This window comes from Sciurus carolinensis, unplaced genomic scaffold (genome assembly GCF_902686445.1).
Source record: "Sciurus carolinensis unplaced genomic scaffold, mSciCar1.2, whole genome shotgun sequence".
Lineage (NCBI taxonomy): Eukaryota > Metazoa > Chordata > Mammalia > Rodentia > Sciuridae > Sciurus > Sciurus carolinensis.
The window spans coordinates 782922-797797 of record NW_025920172.1 but is presented as its reverse complement, the minus strand read 5'-3'; the positions used below and the strand labels follow the sequence as shown (position 1 = coordinate 797797).

At 45.0% G+C, this 14876-nt stretch overlaps 1 pseudogene and 2 gene segments (V, D, J or C); 1 reads left to right on the top strand and 2 right to left on the bottom strand.

Annotated features, from left to right (window-relative positions):
- The window catches only part of LOC124974740 (Ig heavy chain V region MOPC 21-like), a 59629-nt gene extending 56562 nt beyond the window's left edge, over positions 1-3067 (bottom strand). The window contains 1 exon segment of the V gene segment in view: positions 2987-3067. Within this exon segment, the coding sequence occupies positions 2987-3041 (55 nt within the window).
- A 4469-nt stretch (positions 3068-7536) lies between these two features.
- On the top strand, positions 7537-9657 carry LOC124974752 (mitogen-activated protein kinase 6-like; annotated as a pseudogene).
- A 3127-nt stretch (positions 9658-12784) lies between these two features.
- LOC124974739 (immunoglobulin heavy variable 3-72-like) lies at positions 12785-13404 on the bottom strand. The segment is given in 2 exon segments: positions 12785-13221; positions 13323-13404. Coding segments are annotated over 2 exon segments (483 nt in total).
- Positions 13405-14876: the final 1472 nt, after the last annotated feature.

Here is a 14876-nt window from a genome sequence, read left to right as displayed (position 1 = left end):
GCCAAGCTGACAGCAGATAGGGAGGGCATGCAGGGCATCCTGGGCGAGAAGGGAGGCCCAGGGCTCCTTCCTTGTGCAGCATCACTGAAGTGAGAACTGCCCTGCTCATAGCACCATCATTTGCAGGACACAGTAGACACTCTCCTTAGGGGGATTCACTGAGAGGACAAGTATAGGTGCTGACCTCCTGATGAGGATTCAGGAACTGACCTCCTGCCTAACTGAGTGAACACAACCTACTAATAAGACATGTAGGCACCTGTTCTTATTCACTGTGGTGATGATCATGACCTCACTGCAAACCCTGAACCTGCAGACACCCTCCTCCTGGTGCTGGGGAGGCGCAGGGAAGACCTTGCTGGTCTCAATGTTTTCACCAACTGCAAATCCACGTGTGCCCTGTGGGTGAAGTTTCCCAATCCCAGCAAACTAAATGATTTAGCTGTTCTTCCAGGATACAAAAGGGGAGACATTTTCAGATGACTCCACCTTCTTCCCTGAGAATCCTGGATCCAACTCTGTGACATTCGTCCCCACCTCACCTGTGCCAGGTGAGACCTAGTGGGCTCCAGCAGCCAGGGCTTCACCTTGCTCTCACCATTCACCACAATTTGTTGGTAAACTCATAAGAAGGTGCTGGACTCATGGTGTGCTCAGGAGTAAACATCATAAAAATGTGTCCATGCTTAGACAGCTCTTGGCCACTTTACCAAGGTCTGGAGAAGTGCCACTTGGAAGAGGGAAAGGTTCCTCTGGTTCACGATTTTAGAAGTTGGAGGGCTTGGTGGCCAAGTTCTTAGCCTTGATACAGGTGGGGAGAACATGATGGCAGAAGACTGGGGAGGAGGAAAGCAGCTCAGGACAGGGTCAGCAGGAAGCAGGGGAGCTCTGCTCATCAGGGACAAAGTGTGAACCCAAAGCCACAGCCAGTGACCCACCTCCTCCTGCCTCACCCCACCTGCCTACAGTTGCTGCAAGTCAATCCAATGTCTGTGGATTAATCCACTTTGGGTTACAGCTCTCATAATCTAGTGATCTGACCTCTGATCCTTCTTCCACTGTCTCACAATGAGATTTTGGGGCACCTCCTATATGAATAATTACAATCAATTCTTGTTTCTGATAATCCTTCCATCTGATCAGTTTTGAGGGGATTCAATCCCCTCATTTCATACTGACATGAAGAATGAATCCAGGGGCACAGCCCACAGGTGTGAAAAGGGTCCTTGCATGGCAGGGGAGAGGCTGGTCCAGGCTGTGGCTGTCCATCACCAGCACTGCTATGCCAAGCCTGGGGTCTGCATGTGGAGCCTGCAGAAGGCACTTCACATTTCCACACAGAGGGCACAGAGGATGGGAAGTTGTCATGGCAGGACCCTGCTGATGTGTCGGATGAGAGGAGAATTAGAAATGAGCATGAGGACTGTGGAAAGTGAGCATGGACGTGTCCTGCAGGGAATGTCAGGCCTGAGAGAAAAGCAGCAGTGCTCCCCATGGACACTCACTGCAGAATAGAGCCAGCAGCAGCCACAGCAGCCAGGTCTCCTGCACCAGCTCCTGGGTCTGTGCAGCCTGCAGACAAGCCCTGGGCTCTGATGGTGGGAGGTCTGTGTCCTCCCCTCATTTGAATTTCCATGCTCCTCACAGTTCTCCCTGCCCTGTGCTGCCTCCTTGAGGCATTGCCGATGCTTGAAGTGTAAGTGGAGCAGAGGTTTTAGTTCTCCTGTGTGCTTGCACTGGCTGTGGCTCTGCTTCCTGACAGCGCACAGCCCCATGGCCTCTGCACACACGGGCGACCCTGGACCTTCCAGTGAATGGTGAGATCTCCACTCTGCACCTGTGCATGGCTTCACAGAGCTCCTCCTGACTATTGCATGTGGACAGCTGGAGGGTCAGCGTGGTCACCCTGCAGTACTGGGGATCTCCTCATAGACACAGCTTCCTGGCAGGAATTTCGAGGAGCAGAGCTGTGGAGGTGGGACACAGGGAAAGCAAAGTTCTGGTGTTTATGCAGCGAGCTTTTGGCCTCTCTCTTGATGAGTGTTCTCATCTGCTCCTCAGGGTCCTGCAGTTGTGACTGTCGTGTGCAGAGCTGAGAGTGTGTGCTTGCACATGAGTATGTGGGTCTGTGTATTATTGTGCAATGTGTCCCAGAAATGCTTCTTGTGTTCATGAGTTTCCTCAATTCACTTCGAACTAGAAAGGTAAAAATTGAGCTTTTAATGATTTTCAGTGGCTGCTTGAAGAATTTTAATACGAGTTAGTGGACCTTTAGTATTTTAATTTTGTGGACATTAGACATGATGATATTTTTGGAAATTCATTTTGGTACCATGAACTCCTTTCAACCACGTTCAACTACTTATTATATTTTATTTCAGAAAATTCTATGGTAGGTCCAGAATCGTAATTGTAGAGAACTTCACTACAAAGTGTGTAAATTATACAGAAAAATTCAAAATCTATCAGAAACAGTTCCAGGGAGTTAATCGGCAAATCCTTTGTCCTGAGCTCCCCCAGCTGGCCTGGGCTTGCTCCAGGGAGGTTTGTGTCTGGCTCACACTAAGGTCCCCTCACTGTGTCTGCAACAGTAATAGGTGTCAGTGTCCTTGGTTCTCAGACTGCTGATTTGCAGGTACAGCATGTCCTTGGCTTTCTTCTCAGAGATGGTGAATCAACCTTTCACTGAGTCAGCAGAGATAATGGTACAAAAACTACCACTAATGTTGGAGACCCACTCCAGCCACTTCCCTGGAGCCTGGCGGAACCAGTTCATCCAGTAGTCACTGAAGGTGAATCCTGAGGCTGCACAGGAGAGTCTCAGAGACCCCCAGGCTGCACCAGGCCTCCCCCAGACTCCACCAGCTGCACCTCACACTGCACACCTGCAATCACAGAGGCAGCCTGGTCAGGACACTCACTCATCCACTCTTTCTCTCACTCCTGTCCACTCACACACTCAGGATCTCTGTTCTCCATTAATCACCTTTGAAAACAGCCACAAGGAAAATCCAGCTGAGCACACAGTCCATGGTGAGCATCGTGTGTTGAGTCCTGACCACTGAGTGGGATGAGCTGGAGTCCAGGGCTGGTCTCCTGTGCAGAGCTGCAGGGTCAGGGTGGCTGGTTTTCATGAGCAGAGGGAGGCCCTATTTGCATGTCCTCCTGCTCTATAGCAGCTCTGGGTGGAGGCCCAGGTAGAGCAGCCCTGAGAGCAGATGGGAGTGTCATGGGTCTGCATGGTGGACATAGTAACTATTGGAAAGTAAAATAATAAAATTTCCTGTGTGTATTTTTTTTTGCATTCATCATGCATTAAGTTATTTTATATATGCACAAAATCAAAATGAAGCATCAATTTTAATTCCATTATGAAATTGTAAAATCAGACAGAGAATCATGTGTTTTGGTTCATTGTGCCCAAGGGCTCACTTCCAGAAAGTGTTGAGTATTTGGGTTTTGCTCTCACCCTGGACAGAACTGCTCACCTGACCCTTCTCAAGCTCCCAGGTGGACTCACCTTGTGACATTGTCAGAGCACATGGTGTGCATGACCCCACACTTGGTGGAGCTGGGCTCCCTCATGCTGGAGCAGACTGTGGGTGGGGACTCTCTCAAGGGCACAGGGATGCCCTGGCCTGTGAACTCCTGACTGATATAAGCCATGTGCAGGACAGGGAGGGGCAGAAAGAGCAGTGCAGGAGAGCTGGTGCTTTGTAGTTTGTCCAGGAGAGCAGCACATTTGTGGTGCTGCCCAGGAGCTGTAGCCAGGAGGGTGTGGCCATCAGCTCCACAGAGGGCAGCCCAGGGCTTTGCACCCAGAGGATGGAAGGTGGTCTTGGGTTCTTAATAGTCAGGAAGGCCCCAACTTCACCACCTCAGGGATAAAGATTAAAATATTGTAGACACCCAGGACATGGCATGTGGGAGAGAGCTCTGGGGTGTGTGACTGACCCTGGACTTCCCAGGCATGGTCTCCCCTGTTCACCCAACAAGGTGCTCAGAGGTCCCCAGCCATGGCTCAAGGGAGGCCAGGACCTGTTCCCTGCTGAGGCCACCATGTCATCAGCCTCCCCATGCTGGCTTTGCAGGCAGAGGGCAAGAGGTCAGGGTCACACAGGTTCCACCAAGACGTGAAGGAAGGCCAGGGAGGCCAGATGGGGTGTCAGGGTCGGAGTCCTGCTGGCAGCCCTGGCAGGGTGAGGCCTGGAGCTGAGAGATGAAGCAGGGCTGCTGTGGAGACCCAGGAGCAGAGGACCAGCAGTGAGCAGGGCTGGCCCAGGAAGCCGCAGGCCTCAGACCAGGCTCCCTAAGTGGGAGTACAGGGACTGTGTCCAGCTGGGCTGTGTGGAGGGGCTGCCCAGAGCACTCACACCTGACCCTTACTAGGACCCTGAAGACAGAGGTGCATTCTGGGGTTTAAAGTCAGCCCTGCTGGGATTCATTTCCCTTCAACATGCCTCTTTTTCTTTTTGAAATGTGTATTGAGGGATATGGAATTGATACACCCCAAAGACAGTCTGTGACTTGGGAGGAGGGAGGGAGAGAGAAGCCAAACTTTGAACCTTCAAATCAATTATCTCCCTGTGACAGAGCGAGTACTTGTAGGGATATAGCCACCAATCTGAGACAGCATTCCTGGGGAGGAGAGATCATTTTCCAAATTTTATTCCCAGTGGCTCTGAAACTACACGTTAAACTTGCTCTCATGCCAGTATAACGACCCAGGGGTCAGATGAGCACTGGACTCTGAACCCTGAACCCTGCATCTCCACCCTGTGAAAACACTAATTAATGAATTTATTAAAAACCATGCCCAGTATCAACATGTCTCAGATGTTTGCCACCTGTTGCCCACATCTTGTTAAAGTCTTCAAGGCCTCAGGCACCCCAGCGTAACTTCTAAAACCCATTCCTCTCCTGTGATCAGTACTCTTTTTAATCCAGAAAGTGAGCCCATCTGATGCCTGACCACTGCTGAATAAAGTCTTTCCTTAATCCTGAAGCCTGCACGTGTCTCAGTTCCTTTTGTGCTTACAGAAATATTTACCTCTACTGTAGATATTGGGAGTATGGAACTCTCTTTGATTTTAGGGGCACACAATTAAGTTTTCCCTGAATCTTTTTGGGTTCCTTGCCTGGACTTCTGAGCTCTGCTGAAGTTTTTATGCCTTCTGGACTGAATGTGTTGTGTGCATTATGAGATGGAGTAAAATCCTTGTGTTCAGGGATATAATGATTAGGCATGCAAAATTGGTCTCTCAAAATTCCATTTGCTATGGTCACTCTGCAGCCCCATCCACTGTTGGGAAGTGGTGGAGAGCTTAGGCTGTGGGGACTTGTGGAATTTGTATCAATCACTGTGGACATGCCATGCCAGGGGGTTGTCAGACCCCAGTCTCTACCTTCCCCCTTTTGATTCCTAGCAATGATCTGAGTGGTTTTACCAGCAGAGGACTCTCTGAATTGACACCTGGTACAGTCAAGAAAGGAGCAAATGCAATGAACTCTCCCAGTCATGGACTGGAGCTTTTTATGTCATGAGCCAAAATAAGTCTTCATTTTCACGTGTGGATGTTACCAGCTGCTTTCTTACGGGATGCAAAGCTGATGAACAGAATTTTAGTTTATTGTGTTTGTGGAAGTGTCTCTTCTCCAGGGCTTTAAAGATGGCTGGGTGCTGGATTTTGTTAAGTGCTTTTTCTGTACCTATTGATGTGATGAAATGAGTCTTGTAATTAATTCTATTAATGTGATTCACAAATTGATAGGACACTATTGATCTGTATATGCTGAACCAACGTCCCCACCCTGTGCTGAAACCCACTTGATCATCGTGCACCACCTTCTTATGTGTTCTTGATTGCAATGTGCCAATATTCATTTTGCAATTTCTCATCTATTTTCATCAATGACATTGGTCTGAAGTCTTATTTTCTGGATGTGTCTGTGTTTGGTTTTGTATTGGGGTGATACTGGATTTATAGAGTAAATTTTTCAGTATTTTCTCGTTGTCCTCTTCACAGAGTAATATGAGGAATTTGACCTTTTATCTTCTTCAACGTTCTCCTAGTATCAACTGAGGATCAGTCTGCTTCTGGGCTTTTCTCTTTTGGTAGGACTTCAAAGAGTGTTCAACTTCATTGCTTGATAATTTTCTGTTTTGGATTTCTCTGTTCTTGAGCTTCAATTTATGTAGCTCACATGTGATTGAAATTTTGTCAATAACTTCAAGGTTTTCTAGTTACTGTTGGAAAATGTATTAAAAAAAACTTTCTAACAATCTTCTGGATTTCAATATTGTCTGTGGCAATACCTTCTGTTTATCTCTATCTTTTAAATTTGGATCTTCTGTTTTTCTTTTTGTATAGTTGGTCAAGGGCTTTTCAATCTTCTTTATGTTTTCTAGGAATCATCTGCTTGTTTCTTTGATTGTTTGTATTGTGTACATGGTTCTGAAACTCTAGCCAGAGCAATCAACAAGAGAAGGAAATTGACAAGTGGCAGGGGAAAGGAAGAAGTCTGATATTGCGATACCCCCTGCTGATATGTCTGCTTGCTTTTGACAGGATGCAATACCTGGAAGAAGCAATATGTCCGTCAGAAATCTTCTAGGTCTGATAATCAACTTCAGCAATGCAGCCAAGTACAGCATCAGCGTGCACACGTGGATACACCACATTTCTGTGGTTCTAAAATGAGATGGCCCAGAAGAAAATCAGGGACAGAGTCCCATGGAAAACTCCCTAAATTCCCCTCTGCCTCGCCCCCTCTCCAGAGTCAGGGTTACATGGCGGTGACTGGAGCAAAGTGAGAACTTCAGAGAGGCCACTGTCTCCAGCACAACCAGAGACCTGGGCTGACCCTGGGGGCTGTTTGGGGGCCCCACACTCCCTCCATGAGTGGGAGAAGTCCCACTGTATCAGAGGAAGACGGATGGCAGCTTTGGTTGTGATTGTGGTGAGCTGGAGCCACTCGATCACTAACAAGAGACATGTGTCAACCACCCGTCATCAGGGCTTCCTGTAGAATACACAGCAGCTAAGGAAGCAGAGAAGCAAAATGGAAAGAGAGCCTACCAGCACCTTGGATGCTGGTGCTCAGGACCAACCCAACACGGAGTGTGTCTGCCCTGTGAGGAGGATGCTCACAGAAGCCTGTTGTGTGCATATTCACTCACATTTTTGTTAGGTGATAAATCATTTAGCACAGTGTACCTGAGTGCATAGCATGTCATTTCCTTCCATTTGAGTTTCTTGAGTGTTTTCTGTAAATATCTACAGAGTTGCTGCCCCTTTCTTGAACTATGAGTACTGAAATTATTTTATGTCTCAATATGAGTAGAGCTTTAAATCTGAGGGGATCTCAACAGGACTGATTGGCATATTCAGTGAATATCAAGCAACAATCATACAGTGGAAGCATAATTATTTTTCTTCTCCCTTTCTGAAAGATCTTTCCTTTGATGGCAGTTTTCTTCCTTCTTTACACAAATTCAGAAATTCAAAAGGAAAGGGCAAGACTAAGGGTTGCAAAATGGCAGAGAAATTTGGAAATCTCATGAACATTCATGGTTTTGATCAGGGCTCTAGGGATACGGATATTAAACAATTGGTTTGTAGGGCAATGGATTGGTTTATTCTGCTGTAGAGAATGAATGTGAGAAAAGAATAGCCATCCAGAAAACTGTCCTTACTGATCCCCAGAGTGTCAAACATGCTCTTCATGAAATCAAAATTATTAGAAGCTTGGCCATGATAACATTGTGAAAGTGTCTGAAGCCAGTTGACAGAGGATCTGGGCTATCTTACTGAACTGACAGTGCTTACATTGTTCAGGTACATGGAGACAGACCTGGCTAATGTGCTGAGCAGGGCCCTTGACAGGAAGAGCATGCCCGGTTTTCATGCATCAGCGGCTACGTGGGCTCAAGTATACTCACTCTGCAAGTGTACCGCACAGAGATGGCAAACCAGCTACTCTTCTCATTAATACTGCAGACTTGGTGCTGAAGAGAGGTGAGGTTGGCCTTGCATCCATCATGGATCCTCATTATTCCCATTGGGGTCATCTTCCTGAAGGTTGGATACTACATGGTACAGATCTCCACGTCTTTTACTTTCTCCTAGTAGCTGTACTAAAGGCATTGCAGCTCAGGCTGCATCTTTGCTGAAATACTGACTGGTAAAACCCTCTTTTCACATGCACGGAACTTGACCAGACGCAACTTAGTTTAGAATCTATTCCTCTTGTACATGAGGAAGATCGGCAGGGGCTTCTCGGTGTAATTCCAGTTCACATTGGAAATGACATGATGGAGCCACACCAGCCTTCAACTCAGCTGCTCCAGGAATTAGTCGAGAACCACTGGATTTCCTGGAATGAATTTTGACATTTAACCCATGAATTGGTTGACAGCACAGGAAGCACTTTCTTATTCTTACATGAGGATATATATTTTTCATATAGATGAGCCAATTTCAAGCCATCCTTTTCTCATTGAAGAGGAAGTTGATAATATTTTGCTTATAGATGAAACTCACAGTCAAATTTATAACTGGGAATGGTACCATGATTGTCAGTTTTCAGAGCATGATTGGGCAGTACATAACAACTTTGATATTCATCAAGTTCTGTTTGACCCAAAAGCTCTGTCTGATGTCACTGATGAAGAAGAAGTACAAGTTGTCCCTATAAATATTTGGATAGTGATTGTGAAAATATCTGGGGGATTCTGCTTTTGATACCAATTACTCTACTGACCCTTTCTGGCAGTACCTAGACCATCGTGAAAAAAATATTGTGATCTAGAGTGCAGCCATTCTTGTAACTAGAAAACAAGGTCATTATCATATTTAGAGGATTCATTTTGAAGAGAGTGAAGTTAATCATTAGTATGAACTCAATCTTATTATACATCTTTCTAAGTGGAAAGAACAAAGCAAAGAAAAATCTGATAAGACAGGCAAGTCAAAATGTGAAAGGAATGGATTGCTGAAAGCCCAGATCTCACTAGAGGAAGCATCCCAGCAACTGGCTGAAAAGGAAAGGGAAAAGAAACAGGGATCTGATTTTGGTTCCTTTATTGCAGGATCTATTCAACTTTGTTCACAACATGAGCCTCCTGATGTTGTTGATAAATTAAATTACTTGAATAGCTCAGTGTCCCAGCTAAAGGGGAAAAGTTTGATATCAAAGTCAGTAAGCAGAGAAAAACAGGAAAACAGAATGGCAAATTTGACCCAGCCAGAAGCCTTGTACCAATCTTCTTGGGGTAGCTAGGTTGTGAGTGGTAGGGATGAAGGTTTTCTCATCAGTCAGTTTTGTACTGAGGTCAGGAAGGATGAACAGACTGAGAAGGAAAAACACTTATACCAGTTACTTGGACAAGTTCTCTAGCAGGAAATAAGATACTGAAATGCTAGAAGCTGAGCCAGTGGAGGACGGGAAGCCTGGAGAGATAGGACATGAAGGAGGAATTCTGGAGGACAGGAGGAGTTCCTTTTAACAGCAGCTGTATCCTAGACATCCCACAGCGTTACCATCCAGTGGGTCACCACGCAAGTAAATCCAGGCCACATTAACACCTCCTGCTTTGAAATCTTCCCCTCAAATTCCTCACAAACCTACAGCTGCATTCTGAAAGTTCTGAACTAAATCACTCAGCAGATATTTGTCCTTGTATTCTTCATGAAATGTGTTTGTCTTCCTTTTATTACTAGTGTTTATGTCTATTTTTACTTGAATCAGATGGTGTCTTTAGTTTTTATTAGTGCTTGGTTCTTATTATTTCTTGGTTTTTAAAATCCAGAGTTGTTTTCTACATGAGATGGTTTTCATTTTAACTTACATGTCATTTGCAAACAAAAAGAATAGAGCAAAATAATGCTATGTAGAGGAGTCAAAAGAAGGCACTAAGACAAGTAGAAAGCATTCTCTCATAGGACAGTGATCTGTTTTATGGGAAACAAGAATGTTGCCTTGAAATTTACACAGTGAGACTGTACATAACTGCATGAAAATACCTATTTTTTCCTGAAACAATTTTCATTCATTTGTATGTTCCAGCATTGCACACTGTACACAGTTCTTAAACACACCATTCTAGCAGCAACCGAAAAAGAATGCCGAATTTGGTGCACATGTGTTATCTACCTCAAGGTAACAAAAGTTCGTGCAAAACATACACCAGCCATAATGCTTCACAATACCCACTTCTATTTAGCCAGTGTTGACTGTAGTAAATTATCAAGACTCTGTTTATAAATATTCAGGTACTCATTCTTTATAGTGAAGTGTTAATATATCACATCTTATTTATTCTAGCAAATCAGTATATTTTCTGTATTTAACTATGAAATTAACTTAGTTTTAAAGTTTTATTTGTAACAACTCTTTTTCCAATAGGCACTAAGTTTTGTTGCCTACATAGCTGAATGTATAATATCAGCTTATACTAAGGTTGTTCCCATACTCAATTTACTTAAGTGTTCATTTTGAGTAAAGTGTTCATTGTGTATAGGAATTTTTGTTTTGGATCTACCCACAAAGAAAAATTAGGAATTACGTCATTGTTAAATACTCCTATAAGTTTTAATTGTGTTTATTTTTAAAAAATATTGCAAAGTTAGGTGTGTGTGTATGGAAGTAATTAAGGTACATCATTATTTTAGTTTAAAACTTGTACATGATAAGACTTTTTTTGTGTGTTTTTACTGTATGTTTTTACCGAATGATCTAGTCCCCATCCCAGCACCAGAATGAATAAACTTAGGTTAAATGTAAAATATGAATGAAAATTAAAAGTAAAATCAGAAAATGGACTTGGAAAAAATTCAGCCAAGGTCGTGAAAGTGTTCTACAATGGAAACAATTAAAACCACATGGAGAAATTGAAGACTTAGAGATGGAAAGGCATCCCATGTTCATGTACAGTAAGAATTAGTGTTATCAAGAGTCACCTGTACCCAAAATGTTACACAGATTAAAGGAAATCTCCAACAAACACCAACGACACCCTTCAAAAAACCAGAAAAAAAGTCCTAATATGTGTGTGGAGAAATTATAGACACACAATACTCCAAGCAATCCTAAGCAGGAAGAGTGAGGCTGGAGACGAGACACTATCTGACCTCAAACTACTTGACTGAGCTACAGTAACTAAAGCAGCATGGCCCTGACACCAAACAGACATGAAGACCAAAGGAATAGAAGAGAAGGTGCAGAGACGAACCCACATAATTGCAGTTACCTGACACTTGACATAGTTTCCAAAATCTTGATGGAGAAATGCCAGCCTTTTCAACAGACAGTGCTGAGAAAACTGAATACCAATATGTAAGAGAATGTAATAGATCACTATATCTCACCCTACAAAAAGTCAACCCAAGTGGATCAGAAATCTAAGAATTAGACTAGACTCTCTGCACGTGCTAGAAGGAAATACTGCACCAACCCTTCTGTGCAATGGCAGAGGCACTGACTTCCTCAACCAGGTTACTAAAGTGCATAAACAAAACCAGGAATGAGTCAGAAGGACATTATCTGATTAAAAGCTTCTGCACAGCACTGGAAACAATCACAAGTGTGAGGAGGGAGCCTTCAGAATGGAAGATCTTTGCCACCTGCTCCCAGATAGGACATTGGTATCCAGAATAAGAACCCAAAGCTTAAACCCAGGACCAAAAAACCCAATAAATAAATGTTAAAGAACTAAACAGACAATTCTCAAAAGAAGAAACACAAGTGACCAACAAATATAAGAAAATATACTCAAGATTCCTAGTAATCAGGAAATGTAAATCAAAATCACATTGAGATTTCATCCCGCTCCAACTAGAGGACAGTCATCAACAATAGAAATAATGATAAATGCTGGCAAGTATGTGGGAAAGAGACACACGGATGTAATATTGATGGCACTTTCAATTAGTGCTACCACTCTAGAAAGCAGAATGCAGGTTAAAGAGTGGACCACCGTATGACTCAGTCATCCCACTCCTCAGTATTGATCACATAGAACTAAACTCAGCGCACCATGGCTATATAGCTCATTAGTGTTTACAGAAGTATTCTCCACAACAGCTATATGATGAAATGTTCCCAGGTGCCCATCAAGAGATGAATGGATAAATGTGGTGGTTATGCAGAACAGTTTCACTCAGCCACAAGGAAGAGTGAAATTGAGGTTTGTTGGTGAATGGGTGGAATGGAGAATATCATGGTGAGTTTCATAAGCCAGATTCAGAGGGTGAAATGTCAAGTGTTTACACTCAAAAGCAAATTCTGAACCAGAAAAGGAAAAAAAGAGCTGGGAGGAATCCCTGAATCTAGAAGAGGGATCACAGAGTAGAAAAGGGGACAGAGGGTGAGGTCAGAGGAGCAGGAGAAGGTGGAATGAAATTGACCAAACTACCCTGTGCACCTGTAGGACAGGCCTCAGTGAATGTCCCCTTATGTTCTCCAACAAGCAGTGATGTAAACAAAACCATAAAGTAATCTGTTGAGTAAAGAAGGGAAAAGGGTAAGTAGGAGTGGTAAAGAGGAGGAGGGAGAGGGAAATGACAGGGGATGGAAGTGGAGGAGGTCAAACTCTATAATCCTGCTGATATGTCAAATGGAAATGCAATCTCATTCAAAATCAAGAGGCACTAGTGAAAAAGGAAGTGTAATTTAAATCTAAATTGTTCTCTTCAGAGACGCTACCAATTAGTACAGAAACACGTCCACAGAGCTCCCTGGGAAGCTGGTACATGGAGAGGCCTCAGATGCTGGAAACTTGCCCTCAACCCCTCTGTCCCTGCTCCTGGGCTAACCCTGAGCTCCCTGTGTGCTGAGCGCCCCCTGCTGGCCCTGGGCACCCTGCAGGGAGGTTTGTGTCGGGCTCACACTGAGGTCCCCTCACTGTGTCTCTAACACAGTAATAGGTGGCCGTGTCCTCGGCTCTCAGGCTGCTCATTTGCAGGTACAGCGTTTTCTTTGCATTGTCTCTGGAGATGGTGAATCGATCTTTTACAGATGCTCCATATTCAGTGGTGTAACTATTAGCTTTGTTTCTTATAACAGCAACCCACTCCAGCCCCTTCCCTGGAGCCTGGCGGACCAAGTGCATGTAGTAGTCACTGAAGGTGAATCCAGAGGCTGCACAGGAGAGTCGTAGGGTCCCTCCAGGCTGCACCAGGCCTCCCCCAGACTCCACCAGCTGCACCTCACACTGCACACCTGCAAACACAGAGGCAGCCTGGTCAGGACACTCACTCATCCAATCTTTCTCTCACTCCTGTCCACTCACACACTCAGGATCTCTGTTCTCCATTAATCACCTTTGAAAACAGCCACAAGGAAAACCCAGCTAAGCACACAGTCCATGGTGAGCAGCCTGTGTTGAGTCCTGACCACTGAGTGGGATGACATGGGCTGGGCTCCTGTGCAGAGCTGCAGGGTCAGGGAGGCTGGTTTTCATGAGCAGAGGGAGGCCCTATTTGCATGTCCTCCTGTATCGCGTCCCCTCTGGCCGCAGAGAGAGACACGACAAATGTCTGAAGCTTTGGAAGTTCATTGTGCACAGTCCCTCTCCTACGCTTCTCTTACTCCTAGCTTCTGCGCACTCCCAGCTTCCCTTCTCCCGGCTTCTTCCAGCTCCCGCGTACTCCCAGCTTCCAGCTTGGCTTCAACCTCTGCCTTTGCCGCTTCTGCCGCTTCTGCGGCTTCTGCCGCTTCTTCCTCTTCTTCCGCCTCTTCCGTCCTCTCGCTCTCCCACCCACCAGGCTTATATACACTTCAACCAATCAGGGGAGAGTACACGAGATAAACGCGGACAGCTGCAGGCATAGGATGGGTACACGAGGGGGGCATGCTCTAGTCACATCGTTAACTAGCCAATCATTGGAATTCGCTGGTTGTTTACTGTATAGCTGGCCGCTTTTGGCTCAGCGTCAGGTGCCATCTTGACCATGCCTAAGGCTGGGGGCCCTAGAAACCCCGACAGATCCCTCTTCTTTAATATTAAACTAAGGCTCGGGACCGTGTCTGTCTTAGGCTGAGTGATCAGCATATGTCCTTACCCGTCATCAGAGTCTGCAGAGCATGCTGCAGCTCCTGTCTTAGGTTGGTACACAGCCACCTCCTTCATTACCTGTCTTTGACTACCGGTCCAGCATCAAGAGCCATACTAATGGGGGGCTGTCGGCCTTTAGGGCGGTCATGGCCTGATGAAAAATAATTTGATCTCTCTATTGGCTAGCTTGTAGATGCATGCCAAAACGAATGAAGAGAAGGAGGCCAAGGCAGAGGAGTACCACCATAACACCTAAGCCTGCCTGCTGTTTGACAAATCTATAAACAGAAGAAAAACCATATAGCCATATTAAATACAGAAACAATATACATCCCAATGGAGTTACAATATGGGCAACACAAAACAGCTCTCAGGGAATAAACGCATCCCAGTCCCAAAAGTTCTTGCAAGGTATCCACTTGTTCTTATAATGAGTCCATTCTCTGATAGAGTCTCTATGGTCTGTAAGGCTGCAGCTGTATCTTTGACCAAATGATCGTTGTTATGGTTGTGTCAATGCTGCTACTGCAAGGACTGTGGTGGCAATGATCACGGCTGTTGCATTGTCAAAACCTCTTCTGTTTCTTGATAATAGCACTGGCAATTCTATATCTGCAACAGAAACTAGGACTGGTAGGAAGATAGAAATGTGCAAATTGCACAGGTGGCAAAAGAACCATTCCAGTATTGTGAGAGATAGCACACAGTTAGTGAACAGTTAAGAGGTGTTATTAGAAATGTTAGTTGGTAGAAACATAAAAAAGAGGAAATACACAAGCTGACGTGGGAGGAAAAGCAATATCACAGCTAGGGTCAGCAG